General features: G+C 35.6%; 1 protein-coding gene across 2 annotated transcripts in view; it reads left to right on the forward strand.

The window, feature by feature from the left end:
• XPR1 (xenotropic and polytropic retrovirus receptor 1) overlaps window positions 1-27,880 on the forward strand; it is a 262,854-nt gene that overhangs the window by 206,492 nt on the left and 28,482 nt on the right. The window contains exons 10-11 of one of the 2 annotated variants that reach the window (XM_033196380.1): window positions 6,595-6,766; window positions 8,266-8,460. In XM_033196380.1, coding sequence (XP_033052271.1) covers window positions 6,595-6,766; window positions 8,266-8,460 — 367 coding nt within the window. The remainder of the gene's footprint in view (window positions 1-6,594; window positions 6,767-8,265; window positions 8,461-27,880) is intronic. The other variant, XM_033196381.1, reaches the window with a different exon arrangement.

Raw genomic sequence — 27,880 nt, forward strand, 5'->3', positions numbered from 1 at the left:
TATACTTTCTTTCCTTAAATCTGTATTTACCTCAGTCAGAAATCTAATTGGGTAGCATAAACAGTGCCTCAGATTTTCTAAACAAAAATATCAAATTATAACTCACTATATTAAAAGTAAGCTCATTAAAAATTTTAAATTATAGTCCTTTATTATATGATTTAGACATCAATTTTTACCAACAGTTTCTTTAGTTGTATAGTAAAAATTTTACACATTTCTATTATAAGAATAGAGAGGTGATCTCATTTAGTAATTACTTTATGTATTTTAATTTTTAAAATAACCCACAAGTTGGAACTGCTATTAATCCCCATTTTATAAGTGAAGAAACCTACATTCAGAGAATTTAATTAACTTGCCTAAGGTCACATAGCCGGTAAGTGAGGAAGATGAGTTATGAATCCAGGCAGTCGGGCTTTATAATCTGTACTCTTAAACACTAACATTTAACACTTAGCCCTATTAGTCATTTATGTAAGATGTTTAACTTTGATCTAGTAGATCAAACTAGTAGAACATAAAAATCAAATTTGAGGCTGGGCACAGTAGCTCATGCCTATAATCCTAGCACTTTGGGAGGTGGAGGTGGGAGGATCGCTTAAGCCCAGGAGTTTGAGACCAGCCTGGGCAACATGGCAAAACCCTTTCTCTACAAAAAATGAAAAATCAGTGGTGCATGGTAGCACGCACCTGTAGCCCCGGTTACTTGGGAGGCTGAGGGAGGAAGATCGCTCGAGTCCAGCAGGTTGAGGTTGCAATGAGCTGAAATTGCACCACTGCACTCCATGAAAAGTAGAAATTAAAACTTCATCTTCTTAGCTATTTATCAGTATTAACTTAAAAGATGATATTAACATGTTCTTTGTAGTAACTTATTAGTGGCTTTTTTGTGTATGTGGTAAAATATCAGCTATCCAGAATTGTTTCTGGCTTTCATAATACTGTTACTCTAGGAATTGTCACTTTAATCAGAATCACAGTGTAGAAGTGGAAAAGTTAGAAGGTCTTATCCAGATTAAGAAGAGAAGGAGGGGCGAGTTACAGAATTCTCTCTCAGAAGGCGAAATCAGATAAATCTAGAATGAATTTGACTGTGTGTAAATGTCAGTGAGTAAATATGATCTGTTGATGTTCTTCCTCTCACCCTGCCTCTGACAGAGTGACTTCTTCTTTTCTCTGTATTTCCAGGGTATTTTGTGTGTATCTCTGTAATATGGTGCTATAATTATACTTTTATGTATTTATTTGCCCAACTAGACTGTGGATCATTAAGGCCTTTAAGCCTCAGTGCCTGATATATAATAAATACTTGATAAGTCTTTGTTAAATACATGAATGGCTATAATTATGTTCTTTCCTTCATTGGTTATATTATACTAACATTTACTACTCCCTTCTTTCTTCCTTTTTTTCGTTTTCTCTTTTTGTAAATTTTCCCTTCTTCCCAGTTTTTTTTTTTTTTTTTTTAAATTTTCACGTCACTCCTATCCTTTTCCAGTCCCATCCCACTATCCCTTTGTTCCTTATTTAATGCATTATCTTTCTCTTCTGCTCTTATGGAGATTTTCTGAATTAGCCAGGTTTTGAGGATGGGGTTGGCAGAGTGTGAGAGTAATGATAGTCTGTCTCATGTCAGTTATAAAGAAATTGTCCTAGGCTACCAGTGTCATAATAGTTCATGATTAGAGATGGATTTAGACTTCTGATCCTTTGGTGTTATATCCTAAATTCTGTATTTCCGTCACTTTGAATCCTTTAAGTCCATTCTGCACCCTGGAATTTCTTAAAATATTACAAAAACTGATGCCAGAACTTCTTCGTACATAGATGATTACCATCCTACACTCCCCTACTTCCCCACAAAAAGTTTGCTTTATCGGGAGCTTATGGCTGCAAATTGTATAGATTGTCTCTCTGGTTTGTTGAACTCATGGAAAGAGTATGATAGTGATTAAGAGACTGAGCCATGGAATGAAAATATATCAGCACCAGAAAATAATGTCTCAAAGCCTGTATGATGTCCCACAGATACCTGGTCTAGCTTCCAAAGCTCCACGAAAGTACCTGTCATAGGCGGTTGACACCCAGGATTGAGTCATAATATGACCATCTCCCTGAAATAATAAAGATACATATTTAGAGAAAGAGTGGAAAGATCCAGCCAAGTCTGAGAAGATAGTTATAGACTCTCAAGTTGAATATGTCTATGAAATGAATATAACTAGATCGCCAGAGAGCTAGAGATTAGATTCATTTTCTCAAAACTTCTACTTACTCAGAATTTCTTTTTTCAGGAGTCTCATTTCCTCCTGTATAAGATAAAAAGGGGTCCTTTAGGATGAGGATTAAGGCTTCCTTCATCCCATCTTCACTTCATACAACGCTTATCAAGACAGTCTGCACAATTTGAGCCTATTTCTGGTAATTGCATTGGTACCTACTTCCCTTCTCTGCAATGCCAAGATTTCCCTTTGTAGTGATAAACAGGCTTCCACAGAATAGGTTAGGAAGAGTCTGTGTCGGTCTTCTGTAAAATGGGGATATGAATAGTTCCTAGCTCATGGAATTGTTATGAAGATTGAGTTAATGCCTGCATAAGCCTTGAAGAGAATATACTGCATGAGTTACTGCCCAGTACATTTAATACATTTATCATGTGTTCAGAACAGTGGGAAGAGGGCTGATTTCTGTGGTGTAATTTCAAGATGAACACAGTCATTACCATGTCATTAGTGAAAAGAAGGTGGCTTTGGTTAGAGAATGAAGCATGCCTCAGATGGAGTACCATCCTTTCCTACTTAATCCTTTGTAAGCAAAGAAGAGCTTTGTATTCAGTTAGGTAAGATGGAGAACAGTCTAGAAATTATAGCACTTGCCTCTCCAGCAAAACTTCCTAACTGTAGAGCCTCTCAGTGCTTCTGTCTTTTGCTGCTCTCTGCTTTCAAATTCAACTCTCCACCTTTTTGCTTTCTATTTTCTTTCTTTCTTTTTTTTTTTTTTTTTTTTTTTTTTTTTAGATAACATGGGTGAATTTCTTTTTTTCTTTTTTTTTTTTAATACTCTGAGTTCTGGGGTACATGTGCAGAACGTGCAGGTTTGTTACATAGGTGTACATGTGCCATGGTGGTTGGCTGCACCCTTCAACCCATCATCTACGTTAGGTATTTCTCCTAATGTTATCCCTCCCCACTTCCCGGGCTCCCCACCCAACGACAGGTGTGTGATGTTCCCCTCCCTGTGTCCATGTGTCCTCATTGCTCAACTCCCACTTACAAATGAGAACATTTGGTGTTTGGTTTTCTGTGCATGTGTTAGTTTGCTGAGAATGATGCTTTCTAGCTTCATCCATGTCCCTGCAAAGGACGTGAACTCATCCTTTTTTGTGGCTGCATGGTATTCCATGGTGTATATGTGCCATATTTCCTTTATCCAGTCTATCATTGATGGGCATTTGGGTTGGTTCCAAATCTTTGCTATTGTGAACAGTGCCACAGTAAACATACATGTGCATGTGTCTTTATAGTAGCATGATTTATAATCCTTTGGGTATATACCCAGTAATGGAATTGCTGGGTCAAATGGTATTTCTAGTTCTAGATCCTTGAGGAATCGCCACACTGTCTTCCACAATGGTTGAACTAATTTACATTCCCACCAACAGTGCAAAAGCATTCCTGTTTCTCCACATCCTCTCCAGCATCTGTTGTTTACTGACTTTTTAATGATTGCCATTCTAACTGGCATGAGATGGTATCTCATTGTGGTTTTGATTTGCATTTCACTAATGACCAGTGATGATGAGCAGTCTTTCAAACATTTGTTGGCTGCATAAATGTCTTCATTTGAGAAGTGTCTGTTCATATCCTTTGCCCACTTTTTGATGGGGTTTTTTTTTTTCTTGTAAATTGTTTAAGTTCTTTGTAGATTCTAGATATTAGCCCTTCATCAGATGGATAGATGGCAAAAATTTTCTCCCATTCTGTAGGTTGCCTGTTCACTCTGATATAGCTTCTTTTGCTGTGCAGAAGCTCTTTAGTTTAATTAGATCCCATTTGTCAATATTGATTTTTGTTGCCATTGTTTTTGCTGTTTTAGTCATGAAGTCTCTCCCCATGCCTATATCTTGAATGGTATTGCCTAGGTTTTCTTCTAGGGTTTTTATGGTTTTAGGTCTTATGTTTAAATCTTTAATCCATCTTGAGTTAATTTTTGTGTAAGGTGTAAGGAAGGGATCCAGTTTCAGCTTTCTGCATATGGCTACCCAGTTTTTCCAACACCATTTATTAGATAGGGAATCCTTTCCCCATTGCCTGTTTTTGTCAGGTTTGTCAAAGATCAGATGGTTGTAGATGGTGTGGTGTTATTTCTGATGCCTCTGTTCTGTTCCATTGGTCTATATATCTGTTTTGGTACCAGTACCATGCTGTTTTGGTTACTGTAGTCTTGTAGTATAGTTTGAAGTCAGGTAGCGTGATGCTTCCAGCTTTGTTCATTTTGCTTAGGATTGTCTTGGCTATGCCGGCTCTTTTTTGGTTCCATATGAAGTTTGAAGTAGTTTTTTCCAATTCTGTAAAGAAAGTCATTGGTAGTTTGATGGGGATAGCATTGAATCTATAAATTACTTTGGGCAGTATGGCCATTTTCACGACATGGATTCTTCCTATCCATGAGCATGAGTGTTTTTCCATTTGTTTGTGTCCCCTCTTATTTCTTTGAGCAGTGGTTTGTAGTTCTCCTTGAAGAGGTCCTTCACATCCCTTGTAAGTTGCATTCTTAGGTATTTTACTCTCTTTGTAGCAATTGTGAATGGGAGTTCACTCATGATTTGGCTCTCTGTTTGTCTGTTATTGGAAGCACTAAACATGGAAAGGAACAACCAGTACCAGCCACTGCAAAAACAGACCAAAATGTAAAGACCATCAACATTATGAAGAAACTGCATCAACTAATGGGCAAAATAACTAGCTAGTCTCATAATGACAGGATCAAATTCACATATAACAATATTAACCTTAAATGTAAATGGGCTAAATGCCCCAATTAGAAGACACAGACTGACAAATTGGATAGAGTCAAGACCCATCAGTGTGCTGTATTCAAGAGACCCATCTCACATGCAAAGACACACATAGGCTCAAAATAAAGGGCTGGAGGAAGATTTACCAAGCAAATGTAAAGCAAAAAAAAAAAAAACCAAAAAACAAAAAACCGGGGGTTGCAACCCTAGTCTCTGATAAAACAGACTTTAAACCAACAAAGATCAAAAGAGACAAGGGCATTACATAATTGTAAAGGGGTGAATTTGTTTCTTAAGATTTGAGTGCAAACTTAAGAACAAAGCTTTTATCAAGAATAAACACAAAAGCTAAACAATTCTTCAGTTGTGCATTTTAACAGAAAGTACAAATATGAATGCATTATAATTTATAACTGCATTTAAAAAATTAAAATATTTCTCTCCAAATCCAAAACCGTACACAGTCTTTAATCTGTTCTCATCTTGTTTAGATAAATTAGAAACATTTGTCATATGCTATCAGGAAAATATAGACAAGAATTACTAATCAGTTCTTTATGATCAAAGAAACATTATTCTTCTTAACTGTGACTTTTTGAATCACTTATCTGTATTTCAGTTCTGAAATACCACACAATTATACCTCTACTCTAGAGAAAAAAAAGAATGAATACAAATATCAAGGAGATAGGAACATTCATGGAATTATAGTAAAAATCACAAGTGTTTGACTTAGAAATGTACATATTGTAATAATTTTTTGTTTGTTTTTGTTTTGTTGTTTTTTTTTTTTTTTTGGGACGGAGCCTCATTCTGTCGCCAGGCTGGAGTGCAGTGGCGTGATCTCAGCTCACTGCAACCTCTGCCTCCTGGGTTCAAGCGATTCTCTTGCCTCAGTCTCCTGAGTACCTGGGACTACAGGTGGCCACCACCATGCCCAGCTAATTTTTTGTATTTTAATAGAGATAGGGTTTCACCATGTTGGCCAGGCTGGTCTCAAACTCCTGACCTCGTGATCCGCCCATCTTGGCTTCCAAAGTGCTGGGATTACAGGCGTGAGCCACCGTGCCCGGCCAATAAATTTTTAAAGTACAACTTTAGTTGATGGCTGACATGTATGTAAAAATTGTGAACAATTTAAATGGGTATAAAAATGTGAGATCAAAATCTTTAGGCCCAAATACTTGAAAAGTCACTATGACTATGGAAAGATTTGTTTATGTAGATTTTTAGATGAAAAATCAGGGGGTAATGGCATCTCCCTGATCCCTTAACAATATTTGGATTTTTGCAAAGAATTAGCAGCACCCATGCTTTCTGTTTTCTAACTGTAGTTATTCCTGCTTTTTTTCCTCCTTTACTTCCTTTCTTAGTTATCCATTCAACTGATTCCCTTCACTGCTAATTCTCAACCGCTATAACCACTGTTGCCAGGTCTCTGTGTTTATGATTGGTTCTTTGGTTTCCATTTTATCAACTAAAGTAATCATGCTGAATGGTCAGACATGAAATGGAGACATTTAATATGACTTTTCTTGTTTCTATGTTTTCTGATTTTTTTTTCTTTCTCTCAGTTTCGAGTATTTACAGCCCCCTTCCATAAGGTAGGCTTTGCTGATTTCTGGCTGGCCGATCAGCTGAACAGCCTGTCAGTGATACTGATGGACCTGGAATATATGATCTGCTTCTACAGTTTGGAGCTCAAATGGGATGAAAGTGAGGGCCTGTTGCCAAATAATTCAGAAGGTAGGATATGAATTTGCCTCTGTACTACTAAATCTCTGGTGTAAACCAAGCAATATTGGGAAGGATAAATGAGAAAGTTAAGGTCATGATGAAAACTTACCCAATAATATTACAAATTTAATTAAATGTACTTGGCATTCTGTTAGCAGTCTCTTTATCTGATATAATTTGGCTTTTAAATTATGCATTAGGATTTTGTCTGTCCATTTGCCAAGAGATTTACAACTTACACTTAAAGAATTCTAAAACTTTTTCTAGCACATTGGTAGTTATATTGCAAATACTTTCATGCCAACAATTTGTTGTCACACTATTGCTGTGTAATGTAACCCAGATACCAGTGATCAAAAATGCTGATTATTTAGAAGTAGATCAAGTGCTTTGAGAGTAATTACAGATTGCTTTTTAATTCTTACTTGGGGTGTTATTTTTCTTCTGGCTCTTACTCCCCCCACCCCGACCTTAGTTTATGCCAGCAGTTCAAGTTATTAAGGAATTTTGCCTTCATGACAAAGATCTAATTTAGATAGATTATGTAACATGTGACTAACGAAAGTTAATGATGAAGCCGATGCTGACATATTTTTATTGATTGCCAGTGGATCACAATTCTGTTGTAAGTTGATCACACTCAATTCTGAATTTCAGAATTCAAGGAAAAATTGATTTACCAACTCTATTCTTGATTAAACGTACAGTTTGTTCGAGGTTTAAAAAAAGAGGGGAGGTGGGTGAACAAGAGCATGTGCTCTTGGGTGTCTTGTGTTGTCGTGGTTTGGAATTCACAGAATTGTATAGAATCACTGGTGATACTTGTAGGCTTTCCAGATGTTTCAAATTACAGAGCCAACCTGTTTTTTCCTCCTACTGTATACTCATCTTCTAATTTTCTTACAGTTTTATCACACTCCAAAGAAAGTGATTCCTGGACAGATATGCATAAATCTGAGAGAGCAGATTTCCCCACTAGTTCCCCCACAACATAGTTTACCTTCTCTCCTTGAGGTATCTCCTAGATACCTTTTCTGTCTATCACTAAAAAGCTTGAGAATAGACTGGGCGCAGTGGCTAACACCTGTAATCCTAGCACTGTGGAAGTCTGAGGTGGGCAGATCACTTGAGGTCAGAAGTTTGAGACCAGCCTTGGCAACATGGCAAAACCCCATGTCTACTAAAAATACAAAATTAGCTGGGTGTGGTGGTGTGCACCTGTAATCCCAGCTACTCAGAAGGCTGAGGCAAGAGAATCACTGAAACCGGGAGGCAGAGGTTACAGTGAGCGGAGATTGTGCCACTGCACTCCAGCCTGGTCCACAGAGAGAGACTCAGTCTCAAAACAAATAAAAAGCTTGAGAATATGATAGTTGCAAAGAAGAAAGTGATTCTGAAGCCCAGGTTTTTTGCTTTTTCAGACTTGGTAGTGGCTACGCTTTTTGACTAAATGATGTGAACAAGTTATTTCTTACAATTGTAATTTTTCTTCTTTGAAATCTTCACAGAATCAGGAATTTGCCACAAATATACATATGGTGTGCGGGCCATTGTTCAATGCATTCCTGCTTGGCTTCGCTTCATCCAGTGCCTGCGCCGATATCGAGACACAAAAAGGGCCTTTCCTCATTTAGTTAATGCTGGCAAATACTCCACAACTTTCTTCATGGTGACGTTTGCAGCCCTTTACAGCACTCACAAAGGTATTCTGTGATTGACTATGAAGAGATTTTTTTAAACCTGGATTTTTACTACCTGAATCTATTTCTTACTCTGGCTACTTTTCCATTTGTCATGCTCTTTTTTTTCCACTGAAATTTCAGTTCCTTCAGTTATACCAGTTTGTTCTTGAATGCAGTTTTAGTCTCATTCCAGTATCTACTGATAAAAGTACCACTGAAAAGAAGCACAGTCACCCAGAATAAGAATTTGTGATAATGTTTAAAATTCTGAATTATGTTTAATGGGTTCAATCTATGGATATCTTGGGTTTCCATCTGTTTTACACTTCCTTGTTCATTAATGAGGTTGGGAAATGGCTTGGTGAAAAAAAATTCCCTGTGGCAATCAAGTATGTTTTTAATCGCTTTCCTTCACCAAGTAGTAAGAATTGTTTCCAGCCCATTTAACTGCAAATTGAGTTCTCTGATTCCTCTAGTTTCTCATCTCCATGGCAACCTATTATTACTTGAGACTGCGCTTCTGTTGGGAAGAGAAAAGACTTTTAAGTTCTGAGCCACATGCAGTCACTCCTTTTGAATTTTTAACCTTTTTCCAAGAACTGTCAGTCAGCAATCTCACTTCCTTTTAGTAAAATGCGTTCCATCTTTGTCTTTTTAAGTCAATATCAGCCCACACCTTAGATGCTGCACTTTCTCATCTGTAGATTGTAAAGAGATGTTACTAATTGAAATTATTCGTTATTTTTAAATACTTTGCAAACTTTTTTTTCAGTGATTTTTTTTTTTTCTTAATTGAGAGGCTGTATTTTAGGAGCTTTGGCCAGTGCTACAAAATTGCTGCTAATCTAAAGTGTATCTAACGGTCATAAAAGATCAGAACATTGCTTCAATAAACCTTGAGATTTGATGCAGCAGATGATATTTATAATGTAATTCCACTTTTTCCAGTAGATTCTGTGGTTGGAGTAGGATTGATAAATGTAGCCAATAATTTTACCACGATGTAGGCATTCTCATTAAATGATATAATTTAACTAAGTATGTCAGTGAAGGAAACACATCCCCAAAGCTCCCATAATTTTAACTCATACTGTGGAATGCTGTTAAGTCCAGGCATGTATCATCATTCAGGAGGTTGTTACTAGAGAATTTATAAATTGGGCCGCTGATTTAATAAAGTATTTATGACTCCATTTACTAAGTTATAAAGAACCCTTTACTTTTCTTCCATCCCAGGTAAAAATGAGTACTGTTTTTCTGGTTGATATTTTAGAACATAATATACCTTTAACTGCAGTTGATCCTTGAACAACTTGGAGATTAGGGGAACCAACCTCACACACAGTTGAAAATCCACAGATAACTTTTAACTCCCAAAAACACTACTAATAGTTACCATGGACCGGAAACCATACTGATAAAATAAATGGTCTGTTAACACTTATTTGGTATGTCATATGTATTATATACTGTACTCTTATAATCAAGTAAGCTAGATAAAATAAAATCTTATTAAGAACATCATAGGGAAGAGAAAATATCTTTCCTATTCATTAAGTGGAAATGGATCATCATGAAGGTCTTCATCCTTGTCATCTTCACATTGAGTAGGCTGAGGAGGAAGAGGAGGGGTTGGTCTTGCTATCTCATGGGTAGCAGAGGCAGAAGAAAATTCGTATGTTAAGTGGATCTGTGAAGTTCAAACCCGTATTATTCAGGGGTCAACTGTATACTAATAGCATTCAGTAAAAAGCTGAAAATCCAAATTCCTCAAATCTGTGAACAGTCCAAATCTAAAATGTCTAAACTAAAAAAGTAATAGTTTAAATAGCATTGTGGGCTTAAGATATTCCTTACTCACGTACTTCTTCAAAGAATTTTATAAACTATATTACCTTTTGGACATTTTTAAGTTTACAACTGAAATTTTTCATCTTAAGTTTAAATAATTACAAAAGATACAGTTTTAGTGTATTTTAAATGTTCATATTTTAAAATAAAACTGCTAAATGTTTCTATTGTGTAGTAGTCAGAAAATTTCCATCTCTTTGCTCTTGAACTATAATGTATATTTTAATATAATATATTTTTGTTTTAATGACTTGTCTGCTACATAAATATGTAAATTGAAATTAAATTCTTTCTGTCACTAAGAGATTAATTTGTTTTCTGTTCTGGGTTGTAATCACCATTACCCTGATAATTACCCACAGTTGATCAAAGCAACATTACAAATGTATTACAAATTTAATTTTTATAAGTAATTGTTGCAGGTAAACATTTCTTAACGAGATAAATTTATGTTATTACTATTTCCTTTTTCAGTTTTTATATAAGTAAACTCAGAAATCTTGTGGCTATGTAGACGAGAATAGAAGGAGTTTTGTTGCAGTAACACTCAGTTTTATGAGTTCAGTGAGTTATCTATGGATTATTTACCCAATTCTGAGTTATTTGTTCAAAAAATTGTATAGTGATCTATCACCAATAAATATTTTTAGCAATTAGATTTTCTTGGTTGAAAGCAAAGAGTTCAAAATAAATAAAGCAAATAATTGAACATAAACTGAATGAAAAAGGATTTGATAACCAGCCATTGGAGTCATTAACTTTCTAATCTAGACAGTGGACCATCATGTTATTGTTACTTTTAGAAGCTCTTTGTCTAACCCAGCATATGCAAATAATTGTTAGGAAAATAAAAATATTGTTAATTTCAGTACACATTTTCCAGTGCAATATTTTATGATGAAATACTTTTATCATATTCTTTAAATGTCCTTTTGCAAAAAATCTGGAACTTCAGATACACTCATCTGAGCTATGGAAAATATCTGCAGTATACCTGTAGGGGAGGAAAAACTTACTACTCTACCCTCTTAAGTAATTGGGGCCTGCAAATGAAATTGACAGCAGACAGATGAATAAAAGAAAAGGTTTTTATGTACACAGAGGTCTTCATAGAAAAGAAGACCCAAAAGAAATGTTTAGACCAGGGGGTAGAGGGGACTTTTATACCGTTTTTACAAAGAGTGATAAATTGTGAAAAAGTAAGTTTAGACAAAGGTAGGGGGTTGGGCTTCTGGGTGGTAAATTGTGAAAAGGTAAATATGTGGGGATTCCAATGAAAGAAAAGGATTATTTAGTAAGGTTTGTTATGTGTACCAAAGTTGGTGTCTTCTCTATTGATAAGTGTCATCTCTGGTGAAAAAGTGTTGCCGTCCTCTTCCTAGTATGGGAGTGAGAGCATCAGCTTTAGAAATGGAAATTTATATTACATTTACAAAAGGAATGTATGCCCTGCTTTTAGACAAAAAGAGGGAGGGCAGATATATTTCCCTTCATCTGAGGGTTTCTCAGTTGCCTTCAGCTCAAAATAATAATCCTTATGCCAAAATGGCATATTTGGGGATGGCATACTCTGATCCTCTTCATACCCTAATTGGGAAATCAGTCAGACAAATGGAAAAAATTTTGACTTCAGGTTCACATATTTATTTTTATGTGTATGTGTGTATTTATATATATATAAATTGGACACAGTTTTTGCCCACAGTAAAAGTTTTTTAAAAACCAGAAACAAAAATATTTTTTAGATGGACCATTGGTTATATATCTTAATCATATTGCTAAAATTAAAAAAAACTCTATAGTTGCTACATGTTAAATATTCATGTCACTAAAATTTTTAACCAAAAAGCTTAAAACATAGGAAAAAATTGAAAAAAAATATATATATATATCCATGTGTAAGCACCTCATTCCTTCATTCTAGTTCTGAGTTAGATGCATGACCAGGTAGACAGGTGGACAGACAGGCAGGCAAAGCAAGGATACATTCACCAAGTACTTATTAAGAATATTTTATGTAACATGCCATGCTAAGCACTAAAAACATAGTGACAAAACACAATTCTTGCCCTTAATAATTTATAATCTAGTAGGGGAATAGACAAAAAGACATTAATTGGTTCTTAATGCTACTGTTAAGTATACTGTTTTAGACGTGACTAAAATGGTAAATTTTATTTGTTTTTACCACAGTTTTTTTTTTAAGGCATAAAAATAGGGTATAAAGAGATAAGCAAGGTACCGGAAGAACCCCCAGCACAGGTCTCTAACTCAGTCTCCTAGGCCTTAGGATGGGAGGAAGACTTCTGTGAGGTAACATCTAAGCTGTATCCTATTGTTTATATTAAGTTAAGGAGGATTCTAGTTACCCCTTACGTGCCTTGCTCAAGGCCATGTAATTTGTGGGTGGTGGAGGTGTAGTATTTCTCAATTCTATTCTTCAGCCTAGGGATTTTTTTTTTTCAGACAAAGCCACATCTTTAAAGTGGAGATAATGGTACCTGTTCTTTTTGTTTCACAGGTTTGTTTTAAGTAGTAAATAAAAGAGTACACATGAAATCCCCTTAGACTCTTAGTATGCTACAAGGGAATTTATGATAAAATGAAGTATTTTCTTTGCTGACTGGAGGTGCTGTATGTCTTGCTTTACAGAGTCTTTTAAAGAAAAACTCTTAATGATTATCTTGGCCAGGGGACTTGCACAGGGCAAGTATCGATTAGAAATGTGTTTGGCTTTTTGCCCAAGTAACATAGCTACTTACTCACTGAACGTTATTCAGTACTCATTGTCGAAGTTTCTTAAAAACCAGAAACAAAAACACTTTTTAGATGGACCATTGGTTATATATCTTAATCATATTGGTAAAATAAAATTTTAAAAATGTCATGGTTGCTACATGTTAAATATTCATATCACTAAAATTTTTAATCAAAAAGCTTCAAATCAAGGGAAAAAAATTGAAAAGACAGCTCAGAGGAACCATTGACAGAAAAATTGGCATTGAATATTGATCAGAAGTAGAATTTGTTAAAGAACATGGGAAATGGGAAAAATAAAAACATCAAACAAGTGGAATTTGATTTCTATTTTTTTTGGATGCTATTCCAAGAGAAAAGGCACTAGAAAACATGGACCTTAGAAATAATCATTGAGCCAAAAGAATAGATTCAATATGATTAATTGGGTAGATACTTTTCTATGAAATGTATGTGTACTGTTACAAGTGATAAATTTTAGGGGGGCAAGGAGTAAAAGATGGTGAGGTAACCTTGTTCCGATTCAGAGATCTGAGTCTTTTCAAAGAACTAGCCTGCAAGAGTTACCATAGCAACAACATTATATTAGGGGCATTTTCAAGATTGTTCCAAAGTGTCTCATGTTATGCTGCATGATTTGTAAAAATGGAGGTGTAAGAGTTAACTGTGTGCCTAGACTCATTTTTTGAAAAGTAAGGGAAGAGGTTGGAGGTTTAGGCAGCCCATTTGAGGGAAATTAAGGATGATAATATTTCAGCTAGCACTCTCTTGTATTAAAAAGGAAAACACATTTGAAATATTTCAGTTTATTTTTTCTATCATTGATTTTAGAAACAAAGGAATTTAGCTAGCAGCCAATCTCCATATTGTAAGAATTCACATTTCATTGCATGGCTAAATTTGAAGGCAACTCCTCCTACAAGTGTTTTGTTGGAATTGGGATTGGAGGAGGCATAAAAGTGTTTTAAATGGTTTTTGTGTGTCCTTGAGATTTCTTGGCTTTGGCAAAGAAAAGCCTGTGGGAGGTACAATAATAGAAAAGGCCATTATGTTGTTATTTCTAAGTGGTTGTTGAGGGAGAGCATTTCATTAGATTTTCTGTTTTTCATTTACAGTTTGTAACATTCTAAAATATTTGTAAATTTTTAGTGGTTTAGTTAGCTCTTTGTTACTCTTTGATTTCATATTTTACTTTAGACTTTTTGTTAGTGTTTGCTAAAAAGCATTTGCTACTAGATTTTATAAAATATTTGGAACAAAGAAGTATTCTCAGCACAATTAAGAGTTCTTTTATGTCTGTGTGGTTGTTTTCCAGTGCCCAGATCTTTCTAGATCCCTTCTTAACATTCTCTAAGGGCTGCTGTGCCCCCTAATGAGGATTCCTCAGCAATAGCTCAGGGCCTTCAGTGCAATAGTCCTATCATTGTTTGAGTGAGCACACATAGTCCTGAAGTGCTTCCTCCCTGGGGTATGACCAGTTTATTACCCTCTTTCTACCCTGAGTAATAGGCTGTTATGCCAGAATTTCCACATTTTAGTCTTGTTATACTGTAATAGAAACAGTAATTGTTTTTCATTCTCTAGGGAAATTTTTGTTTCATTAACTTTTTTAAAAAAAAGATATACACACATTTTTAAAAACTCATTTGGATAAATGCTCTCATTCTTGGCTTACTACTAAAGTAGTTCAAATCTTTAACTCTTTCGAAATTGATATATTTCCGCTGTAATTTCCTAGTGTAACTAACAATGTAGAAAATAAACAAATTATTTTAGAATTTATCTTGACAATATTTGCTTAAGAACTGCCGATGCCGTAAAGCCAAATAGGAGACTTTTTTCCTGATTATTAATTTTACTTTAATTCAACAAATATTTCTTGAGTGGTTTTTATCTACTTGGCGTTGTTAATTTTAAATGTTTTATAATTATATCCCATCTTAAATTGCTTTTAAAATATTAATTATAGCTTTGAATAAATTAAATTTCCTTTACATCTTCTTTGTCACTTAAAAGTCTTTAAAAAAAAAGAACACATATGCTCACACCCTGATACCATTTTCGTAGTCCTATCTCTAGTCACCTTTGTTTTCTTAATTGCTCTTAAAACTGATAGATGTAATTGGCATTTCTACATAAATTATGTTGCTTTTGAAACACTCATGCACAAACGTTTAAACGTTTAAAGTACTATTTTATTGCTTAGAAATTGAGAGAGGATCTGTGATGTTTAAAAGAAAGAGTTGACCAGTCACAATAGCTTACACCTGTAATCCCAGCACTTTGGGAGGCTGAGGTGGGTGGATCATGAGGTCAGGAGTTCGAGACCAGTCTGGCCAACATGGTGAAACCCCATCTCTACTAAAAATACAAAAATTAGCTGGGTGTGGTGGCAGGCGCCTGTAATCCCAGCTACTCAGGAGGGGAGACAGGAGAATCATTTGAACCCTGGAGGCAGACGTTGCAGTGAGCCGAGATCATGCCATTGCACTCCAGCCTGGGCAACAGGGCAAAATTCCATCTCAAAAAAAAGAAAAAAGAAAGAAAAAAAGAAATGGTTGAAAAATTTTTATACAAGAGTTTGTCTAATTGAAGAGAAATGTAAAGACCAATTGCTTGAAAGTCGAATTTTTGATTTTCATTTTAATTTACATACTTTATATTATATATAATTTTACATGAGAAAGCTGTGGTGAAAAGTATAAACATCAGAAAATGTCATTGTATCTAGGTATTTACAGCAAAAAGAAAAGAAAGAGAAAAAAATGAGCAGGCAAATGTACTTACAGACCTTGAGTTCCTGCTAAGTATATGGTACTCTAAGGAGCATAATAGATTGTATGTGACTCTCTTTCCCTTAGAGTTTTATAGTATAATACAGTAAATGTACTCATCGGCTATTAACAGCATAATAAACCAGCCCTTCAAAACTCAGTAGCTTAAAAACAGCTTTAATCCATTCTTGCTTATGCATCTGTAGCTCAGCTGGGAATTGATTGGTCTCGGCTGGGCTCAGCTGGATAGCCTTCAGGCTGCTATTCTGGCAGGGTTTGGCTCCTCACTGCAGGTTGGGTTTGGATCTAATCATGTGTCTTCATTCTGGCGCCTCAACTGAAAGAGCAGCACTTACCCAGGAGAAACTCTTCACATGGGACTGACAGAAACAAGACCTATTACACAAATTTTAAGCCTCTGCTTGCTCCATATCTGCTAGCTTCCAAAGGCCCTTGCAACTGCTCGGCCAAAGCAAGTCACCACACCCTACATTAATGGGGCAAGAAAGTATACTTCTGTCATGGAAACAGGGATGGGCTGAAAGGAAGAGAAGAGTTTTAAAATGTAATCTAATCTACTATGATACAGAAAACAATTTAAACTGATTTGTCTAAAGTGGCAAAGGACTTAGAACAGTTAATTTTGTAGAATAAACATAACTAATAAACATGAAAAATTTTCCACTTTGGTAATAAAAACAGAAATGCAAATTAAAATAATATTTAATGAAAGAAGTGATGATGCCTATCCCTGGCAAGGTTACAGAGAGATGAAAACTCATTCTGTTGGTAGAGTATAAATTTGTAAGCAATTTGGGAATTCTGTTGAGTCTTAAAATCATTCATACCTTTTGACCTAGTAACTACCTTTCCACAACTTTTTCCTAAGTAGCGAATTGGGCAAAAACGAATGCATTTTTGTAACATTATATAGTAAAAAACTGAAATAGTCTAACAAATGTTCAGCAATAGGAGAATAGTTTACTTATAGTAACTGCATCGTATATGAAATACTATACAGTGGCTTGTTAAAAGTCACACAATGCACCTGCAAATAGTAGATGAAGAATAATGATTGTGTGTGTGTGTGTGTGTGTGTCTGTTTTCACAGATAGTCTTGCTCTGTCACCCAGGCTGGAGTGCAGTGAGTGGCTTGGTCATATCTCACTGTAGCCTCAAACTCCTAGGCTCAAGGGATCCTCCCACCTCAGCCTCTTGAGTAGCTGGGACTACCCAGGCTAGTCTCAAACTCAGTCTTCCAAAGCTGGGATTACAGGCCTGAGCCACTTCACCCAGCTGACACACTTTAATTAAGAGCAATGTGGACTCGGCCAAAATATGAAAATAATTTCTCTCTGCTGGAAAGTTGAAAGTCATTCTTGAATTGGAAGGAAACAAAACTAACGTTAATGTTGTTTCAGGTGATGGCAGAATAGTTGACATGATTAATTTGCTTAGTGTTGTATTCTTTTTTAGGTTTTAAGAAATATCAAGGGGGCCAGATGCTGTGACTCACGCCTGTAGTCCTAACACTTTGGGAGGCCAAGGCGGGCAGATTACCTGAGGTTGGGAGTTCAAGACCAGCCTGGCCAACATGGCAAAACCCTGTCTCTACTAAAAAATACAAAAAATTAGCCAGGTGGAGTGGCATGCACCTGTAATTCCAGCTACTGGGAGGTGGAGGTTGCATCGACCTGAGATCACGCCACTGCACTTTAGCCTGGGCTAGAGCGAGACTTCGTCTCAAAAAAAAAAAAAGAAAGAAGTATCAAGGGTAGTTAGGGTAATTTGTTAAAGCTGGCTAGCAGTTTTCTCAATGTATATTGTTAATAAATAAGGAATGTTGTGAGCATGCTTCTTAGAATGTAATGAACAAAAGACCAGTGGGCTAATGTTGAATTTCTTTTTTTTTTTTTTTTTTTTTTGAGATGGAGTCTTGCTCTGTCACCCATACTGGAGTCTAGTGGTACAATCTTGGCTCACTGCAACCTCCGCCTCCCAGGTTCAAGCAATTCTCCTGCCTCAGCCTCCTGAGTAGCTGGGATTACAGATGCCCACCACCACACCCAGCTAATTTTTGTATTATTAGTAGAGACAGGGGTTTCACCATGTTGGCCATGCTGGTCTCGAACTCCTGACCTTACCATAGGTGACCTGCCCACCTCAGGCTCCCAAAGTGTTGGGATTACAGGCATGAGCCACCGGGCCTGGCTAATACTTAATTTCATTGATACTTTGGATAGGTATAAGATACAGTTTTCATGAAAATATTCAGAGTGAAGAAACTTTTCATATACTACAGCTAATTCTTAATTTCATTGATACTTTGGATAGGTATAAGATGGTTTTCATGAAAATATTCAGAGGGAAAAAACTTTTCATACACTACACATGGTATTTTCTTCACATAGTAAAACAAACAAACAAAACAATGGTGCCACTTAATAGGAAGGAAAATAAAACATCTACCTAAATATCTCATTGATAAGTAGCATTTGTATTTCTTCTTGTTCCTCTCCTGTAGGCTTCTCAGGCCTCTCTCTAAATACTTTTTAGTTGCTTCTGAATAATACCCCACAACATATTTCTTTTAAAGGTAGAATTGTACTACTTGTAACTATTTTATCCTTACCAGGAATCTTCTCAAACCAATAAATATCTCCCAAACAAAGTAGAATATTGAAGTCTACACAACACATTTCATAGCTGATGTAGAAAACACTGAATCACTGAAGAAAATTAGGCAGAAACTCTAAGATCTGTTATATAGTCTTCTCACTTATGAATATTAGACTAATTCTGTTTCCTTTCTCAATAACTGAAAAAGTTGATATTTGAAATTAATTTTTAAAATCTGTCATTAAACTTCTATTGCAGAAAGTAGTACTTCTTACCTAAAGAGCAAAACACTTCCCTCTTCTCAATTTAATCAACTCCTCTGCCAGTAAGAATTTTAAAAGCACCGTCTTAGTGAAAGGCACGTTTTCACATTGAGAACTAGAATACGGGCTTTGGAGTCAGGACTAGGTTAATTTAGCCACTTACTAATTATGTTACCCTGAGAAAGTGACTAGATTTCTTTGGTTTAAAATTAGTAAAATTGAGGTAGTAATTCCTAACTCATAAGTTTATTATAAAGATTAAGTTGTATAAGTACACTATAACTGATGTTAATTGGTATTGATATCCTTTCCACTATCTGTGATGAGAGCATGAAAAAACTCACATGCAAAATATTAGGGAAGGGGTTTTAACTATAGATGTGGAAGAATTTAAAATAATTATGAGTAAATGTTTAGGTAAAATGGACAATTTATTTTTAGGAAGTTAGAAATTAACAAAATAAATGCAGGAAGACAGACACTCTAAATTATGGACTAACAGCTATTGCAGGAATAGGGAAAGTTGTCTTTAAAGTGTCAGACCACAGTGTTTCCACAAGTGAAGCTTTGTAAAACCTTTCAAACCTTCAAGGAATGGTTTGTGCCGTTTAAACCATTTAGAAACGTAAAAGGAAAGCATCTTACTTCTCTTTACAAAGCTAGCATAATTCTGAAAAATACCACACTCAATAAAACTGTAGTCTAATGTTACTTATTAATATACATACAAAAATTCCTTATTTTAAAAAAATTGATACAAGGTAATTATACATTTATAGGGTACATAGTGATGTTTCTGTATATGTGATCAGATGAAAGTAATTAGGATATCCATCTCAAACATTTATCATTTGTGTTGGTAACACTCACTATCCTTTTAGCTCTTTGAAACTGTATATTGTTGTCAACTGTAGTCATCCTACTATGATATAGAACACTAGAACTTATTCCTCCTATCTAGATGTAATTTTGTATCCTTTAACAAATCTCTCCCTATCCTTCTCTCCCCTATGCTTCCCAGCTTCTTGTAACCTCTGTTGGACTTTGTACTTCTATGAGATTAACGTTTTTAGCTTCTACATATGAGTGAGACCATGTTGTGTTTAACTTTCTGTGCCTGGCTTATTTAACGTAATGTAATGTACTCCAGTTCCATCTGTTTTGCTGGGATTTCATTCTTTTTTATGACTGAATAGTATGCCATTGTGTGTATATACACTACATTTTCTTTATCCGTTTATCTGTTGTTGGACACCTATGTTGATTTTTTTATCTTGGCTATTGTAAATGGTGCTGCTGTAAACATGGCGCAGCAGATGTCTCTTTGTTATACTGATTTCCTTTTCTTTGGATTGAAATGCCCAGTAGTGAAACTGCTAGATCATATGGTAGTTCCTATATGCAGTTTTTTGAGGAACCTCCATACTGCTCCCCATAGTGGCTATACTAGTTTACATTCCCACCAACATTGTAAAAAGTCTTAATAAAATATTTGCAGCTAGAACTGAGCAGTATATTAAAAGAATAATATACTATGACTAAGATATTTTAGGAATGCAAAAAATAGCTCAGTGTTAGGAATCCTTAAAAATTAAATTTTACCATATCACTAGACCAAAGGAGAAAAGCCATGTGGTCAGCTCTGTAGGTGCCAAGGACATTTGTTAATTTTTTTAAGAAAGGATATAAGAATACTTCGTAAGTATAGCACAATACTATAAACACGTGCATATAATCTGTCACTCTATATCTTAGACCAATGGCTAGAATCATGATTAAAGGTAAAGTATCAGAGACATTCCCTTTAAAATTTGGACTAACATAAGGATGTCTGCAATCATCACTATTATTCTACTGATCATTGCTATTACACAATAAAATGAAATAATAGTAAAACTTTTAGGCCAGATGCGGTGGCTCACGCCTGTAATCTCAGCAGTTTGAGAGGCTGAGGCGGGTGGATCACGAGGTCAGGAGATCGAGACCGTCCTGGCTAACATGGTAAAACCCCATCTCTGCTAAAAATAATAATTTTTAAAAATTAGCCGGGCGTGGTGGCGGGCGCCTGTAGTTCCAGTTACTGGGGAGGCTGAGGCAGAAGAATGGCATGAACCTGAGAGGCAGAGCTTGCAGTGAGTGGAGATCGCACCACTGCACTCCAGCCTGGGAGACACAGTGAAACTCCATCTCAAAAGAAAAAATATATATATAGTAAAATTTTTAAAAAACAAAAATAAAATCTCAGCATTTGTAATGTGACCATCCAGTGCTCTCACTTTATTTGCCCGTTAATGAATTTTATGATGAGCATGCAATTGTTTTACAAATGGAGAGAAAAAATAGTTCCTTTTATTAAAAAAAATTTTTAAGTTGTTGGCCTAGACTTTCTAAGGCCCCTTTAGTGCTTTACATTCTATTAGTCTAATAGAGCTATTTGCAAATATGTCATGTGTTGTCAGACATTATTTCATTTTGAACCTGATACCAACTTTGAAAGAAAGGAAAACAGGTGTTATTCTCATTTTGCTTGCCCAAGGTCACATGACAGTAAGTAGCAAAACCAGAATTTTGACTCTGGATTCATTCCTTTTTTTACTCTAAAAGGTTATTTCCTACAAGGCAGCATGCTATAATGCTGTGATCTTCACATTTTGGTGTGTATCTGAATTACTTTGGATGCTTGCTTTAAAATGCATTATCTTGGGTTTTACCTTCGGTCTAATTCAGTAGGATTAGGGTGATCCAAAATTTGCATTTTTACCATGTCTTCTGCTAAAGGTGATTCACTGAGGACACATTAAGTATCTTGCAGACAAAAGATGTTGTAAACAGATGTGGTGTTGAGCAAATATAGAGACAAGTAAAAGTAGATTTGAATACTACTTCCTCCTACTGAACTGTTTGTAAGATCTTAGCAGTCAAGTAATGAATGGTACATAGGCAATAAAGCATACTGGGTAAGAGTATGTGGGCTTTGGATCAGTGAATCTTGGGCATGTTACCTGATGATAAGGGTACTCACTTCATAAGGAGGTTTTAAGGACACGTGTAAATTTTCATAGAGAAGAATGAGAAAGAGCGGAGACAGTCAAGTGTTAGTTACTTCAGTGGAAGTCTTAATACAGGTACATGCGTGCGCACACCCACAAAGCACATCAAGAAAGGGGACCCAGGAGTTCCCCACCAACAAAAAGATTTTGTTTCTCCTATCAGCTTCTATTCTGCTAAAAGTCATTAGAGACTATTGAAATTTTTATTTTTAATTATATCTCAAAGTGGATTGATACTGCAATTGATGAAGTGGATCCCAGAGTAAATATCTGAATAGGTGTTTCAGAAGTACTGACTTTGATTTTTTGGTAGCATTTGAGATAATACAGGTTTTACTCTACTTCTAAAAATATTTTGTTTAAAAGAAAAATTAAATGAAGATTTATATAAAAAGGCATCACAGTTTTGTACTGTTTTACTCTGAGATTTAGAATTGTTTCAGATGGATCTTTTATATCTGGTATGTTATACTGGTGTAGAATATTGGCAGGCTGTATGAAGAAAACGTGGAAGACATTTTGGCTTTCCTTCTTTCTGTGCATATCTCCTATTATATTTCTTCTCACTCTCTTTTTAGGTTTGTTAACTAACCATAATGTGGAATACATATTGTTATTTCTCACATTTCTAGAATACATCTTCGTGATCTGCATTTATTTTATATTCAATTCTAATTACTATATTCTGTGTTATAGCTGCTTAAAGATGTACTCCAATTTATTTCCATTTTTAAATGACTATAATTTTAGCTTATGTTTGTCACTTTTTTCAGTTCAATTAAGAAAAAAGTTTCTGCCCATATGTGTGTACTACCTGAAGCTTTCATAAAATGAGCAACTTGAGACATTGTGTAAAATGTATAGAATCCTGGCTGGGCATGGTAGCTAACACCTGTAATCTCAGAATTTTGGGATGCCAAGGTGAGAAGATCACTTAAGGCCTGGAGTTCGAGACCAACTTGGGCAACATAGCGAGACCTCATCTCTAAAAAAAAAAAAAAGTTCTTTTTTAATTAACCAAGTGTGGTGGTACACACCTGTAGTCCTAGCTGCTTGGGAGGCTGAGGCAGGAGGATCACTTGAGCCCAGGAGTTCAAGGTTACAGTGAGTTATTATTGTACCACTGTACTCCTGCCTGGGCAACAGATTGAGACTCTGTGTCAAAAAAAAAAAAAGAAAAGAAAAGAAAAATTTATAGTATCCTTGTATTTATTTTAAAGTGGTTATAGTTGTTAGCATTTCATTTAAATAAGTGAAATTGTGTCTTTTCTAGGAGAGAAGGCAGAAATGCATAGTTTATCTGCTCCACAATTGTTATTTGGTTATAGAAGAAAAGGAGTGGGGAAAAGCAGTAATAGATATTTTTTAATACAAAAACACCAAACTTCTATTTAACTCATGAATTAAAGAGGAAACCAACCAGTTGTCACAACTAGTTCAAAGGAGAGGCAATATATTTTCTATATTATGGCTAGTTAACAAACCTTTACTATGGAGTAAAGGAATGCTGATACCCATTTACAAATGGACACAAAACTGGCTTTTTCCACTGGAGGTGGGATGTGGTGGAGGAGTAGAGGGTGAGATGGAACTGTTGGACCTCCGTCAGACAGAATTTATTTGTGTGCCTATAGACAGTTATGTGCATTTATCCAATTTATCCACAATTTATATAGAATTATAAAATAACTCCAGGACCAGAAAAGGCACAAACTCCATAGAAACATAACCTAGAAAGGTATGATGTAAACAATGCAATCCATTTTAGATACACAGTAATTATTTTTGCTTATTCGAAAGTCTTAACTTTTCCTTACAGCAATAACCTACTACGGGAATGTTTCCAAGGCTTTTGATCAAATATGTGACAGAAAGGGATTTTTAAAAATAAGCCTAGACACACATACATAAGAAAGATATTGGAAGAGATTCTGATGATCTGATCTGGGAAGGGGTATCTGATACAGCAGAAGAAAAGTTGCTCAAACTCTGTCAAGAAAGGAAGTCCTAAATGGTGTCAATTGATGCTTTTATGATCACTGAAGAGATAATTTTGTTATCGAGGAGCCAGTAAATAAGGATCTATATAAATAATAAATTGAATATAAATACAGTTTAATAATTGAGTTACCTTCTTGATTACATCTGTCACATCCAGTTTTATTCAACAAACATTTACAAAACATCTTCAGTGTATCAGGCATTGCTAGATACTAGGCATACATAGATGAACAAAACATACCTTGCCTTTAAAACCTACTCTTGGAGCTCACAGTTTGGTAAGGGAGGTAGACTACAATAGAACATGAAAGTGCAATAATACTATACTATCAGCATTGTATAGGGTGTGAGGGGGTTTGAAAGAGGAAGTGGTTAACTCAGTGAAGGTTTTGAGGAACAGTCAAGTTTTGCGTTTTTTTAAAATTAAGCATTTTGTTTTGAGATAATTGTAGAATCACATGCAGTTGCAAGAAGTAATACAGAGAGATCCCATATACCCTTTGCATAGTCTCTCCAGTGGTAACATTTTACAAACATATAGTACAATATCACAACCAGAATATTGACATTCGTACAGTCAAGATACAGAACATTTCCATCACCACAAGGATCCCTCTTGTTGCCTTTTTTGCACAGTATTCCCCCTGACCCTATCCATACCTTCGCTTTCTGCAGTTTTACTTATCCATGGTCCACCACAGTCTGAAAACTTTATGCTATTTTGAAAGAGAAAGAGACCACAGTCACGTAACTTCTGTGGTTTTCGTTTTGTTTTTTGAGACATAGTCTCACTCTGTCACCCAGGCAGGAGTGCAATGGTGTAATCTCAGCTCACTGCAGCCTTGACGTCTTGGACTCTTGCAGCCCTCTCACCTCAGTCTCCTGAGTAGCTAGGACTACAGGTGTGTGCCACCACACTGGTCTAATTTTATTTTTTGTAAAAGTGAGGTCTCCAACTCCTGGACTGAAGCAGTCCTCTCACCTTGGCCTCCCAAAATGTTGGGATTACAGGCGTGAGCCACCACGTCCACCCTTCCACATAACTTATTACAGTGTATTATGATTGTTCTATTTTATTATTATTGTTAGTCTCTTACTGTGCTTAATTTATAGATTAAACTTTATCAAAGGAGTACTATTCATGGTTTCAGGCACCAACTGGGGGTTTTGGAATGGTTGGAATGTATCCCCCACAGATAAGGGGGAAATACTGTATTCATGTTAGGGTATAAGTCATTTATTTTATTTGTGTTTTGTGTTGGTTTTCCCTAATTTTTGGTTTCTCTCTTTTCTTTTCCCTACCTTCCTGTGGACTACTTGAACATTTTTTAAAATTCCATTTTGATTTGTCTATAGTGTTTTTAATGTATCTCTGTATAGCTGCTTACATGGTTGCTCTAAGTATGTATGTATGTATGTGTAAATATATACACATATATATATAAAATGTTGAAGAGTTGGATGCCTTCATTTAACAAATTATGTTAAATGTAGCAACCTAATCACCCTTTACATTCCTTTATCCTCCCCCATTTATAATCTTATTGTCTTAACTATTTTCTCTTTTTTTTTTTTTTTTTTGAGACGGAGTCTCGCGCTGTCACCCAGGCTGGAGTGCTGTGGCCGGATCTCAGCTCACTGCAAGCTCCGCCTCCCGGGTTCACGCCATTCTCCTGCCTCAGCCTCCCGAGTAGCTGGGACTACAGGCGCCGCCACCTCGCCCGGCTAGTTTTTTTTTTTTGTAGTTTTTTTTTTTTTAGTAGAGACGGGGTTTCACCGTGTTAGTCAGGATGGTCTCGATCTCCTGACCTCGTGATCCGCCCGTCTCGGCCTCCCAAAGTGCTAGGATTACAGGCTTGAGCCACCGCGCCCGGCCAACTATTTTCTCTAAATATATTGATAACTACATCAGACTGTTACAATTTTTGCTTCAACCTTCAAACATAATATAGAAAACTCAAGAAGGAAAATATCTTGCCTTTACCCATATTTTTGCATATTATGTCTTCTGATGTTACAAGATTTCTTCTTTTATTATTTTCTATTTAAAGAATTTCCTTTGACCATTCTTTTAGGGGAGAGGCCTACTGGGTGACAAACTCTGTGAATTTCTCTTCACCCGAGAATGCCTTGCCTTTGCCCTCATTCCTGAAGGGTGTTTTGGCTGGATGTGGGATTCTACATTAAAGGTCTCTTTGTAGTGCTTGAAAACTGTCTCTTCCCTCTGTTCTCCCTAGTTTCTAGTGAAAAATCTTGTCATTAAATAGCTTTTCCCTTATTGATAAGGTATCATTTCTGTGTTACTGTTTTCAAGATTATTTTCTTTGTCTTTAGTTCTCAGACGTTTCACTATGATATATGGTATTGTATTTTTAAATTTTGGTATCTGTATGTTTATTGCTAGTGTATAGAAATACAATTGATTTTTGTTTGTTTATCTTATCTTCTATGACCCTGTTGAACTCACTCTTGCATTCTGAGAGGTTTTTTTGTAGATTCCTTGGGATTTTCTACATAGACAATTATGTCATCTACAAAAGAGACAGTTGTATTTCCTTCTCTTCAATCTATATGCCTTTTACTTCCTTTTTTTTTTTTTTTTTTTTTTTTTTGCCTTACTGTGCTGGCTTGAGGTTCCAGTACCATATTGAGTAAGAGTGATGAGAGCAGATATCCTTGCCTTGTTCCCAATCTTAAAGGGAAAGCATTTGGTTTTTCACCATTAAGTATAATAAATAAAACATTTATTAGCAGTAGGTGTTCTGTTGAGGAAGTTCCCCTCTATTCCTGTTTTTATTTTTTCAAATGCTTGTTCTGAATAATTTGATATGATCCTGTGATTTTCTTCTAAGCTTACTTAGCCCATTAAGATGTTGAATTAACATTACTGATTTTCAAATGTTGAATCAGCCTGAAACTCTGAAATAAAGTTTACTTGGTGTATATTTCTTGTTATATATTGCTGAATTCTATTTGCTAATATTTTGTTAACAGTTTTTGTGTCTGTATGAGGTATATTTCTCTATATTTTTCTGTTTTTATATACTGTTTTTGGTTTTAGTATCAAAGTAATACTAATTTTGTAAAATTATTTGTGCAGTTTACCCTCCTCTTCTAATTTGTGGAAGATTTATTCTTTAAAAATTTTGTAGAATTCTCCAGGGAAATTATCTAGGCCTGGAGATGTACTTGGGAGGAGTTTTAAAATTACAAATTTGATTCCCTTAATAGCTATAGGACTGTTTAAATAATATCATATTGGCCGGATGTGGTGGCTCACGCCTGTAATCCCAGCACTTTGGGAAGCTGAGGTGGGCAGATCACCTGAGATCAGGAGTTCAAGACCAGCCTGGTCAACATGGTGAAACCCCGTTTCTATTAAAAATACAAAATTAGCTGGGTATGATGGTGTATGCCTGTACGAATCCTAGCTACTCAGGAGGCTGAGGCACAAGAATTGCTTAAACCTGGGAAGCGGAAGTTGCAGTGAGCTGAGATCACACCACTGCACTCCAGCCTGGGCAACAGAGCAAGACTCCATCTCAAAAAAATAAATAAATAAAATGAAATTTTAAAAATACATATATAGTGAGTTTTGATAGTCTGTGTTCATTAAGGAATTTTATTTCATTTAAGTTGTCAAATTTCTGTGCATTGACTTGTCTAAGGTATTTCATTATTCTTTTGATATCTTCCAAGTCTTTAGTGATATCCTCTCTTTTGTTCCTCATATTGGTAATTTGTGTCTTCTCATTTGTCTTTGTCAGTTGTGCTAGATGTTTGCCAATTTTATTACTTCTTTATTTTATTCATTTTTCTGTATTTCTCTTTTAAATTTCATTAATTTGTTGATTATTATTATTATTTCCTTCTTGTTTTTGAGAGCTTAGTTTGTTAAGACTTTCTCTGTTTTCTAATGTATGCAGTTGTGTGTGTAATGTATGTATAATGCTGTGCATTTCTCTGTCAGCACTGCTTTAGCTGTATCCCACAAATTTTGATATGTTGTAATGCCATTTTCATTTAGTTCAATGTATTGTTTTTTTATTTTCCTTCAGACTTTCTCTTTGTTTCATGAATTATTTAGCAGTGTACCATTTAGTTCACAAGTATTTGGAAATTTTTC

This window comes from Trachypithecus francoisi, unplaced genomic scaffold, assembly GCF_009764315.1.
Source record: "Trachypithecus francoisi isolate TF-2019V2 unplaced genomic scaffold, Tfra_2.0 Lachesis_group5, whole genome shotgun sequence".
In the NCBI taxonomy this organism is placed as follows: domain Eukaryota; kingdom Metazoa; phylum Chordata; class Mammalia; order Primates; family Cercopithecidae; genus Trachypithecus; species Trachypithecus francoisi.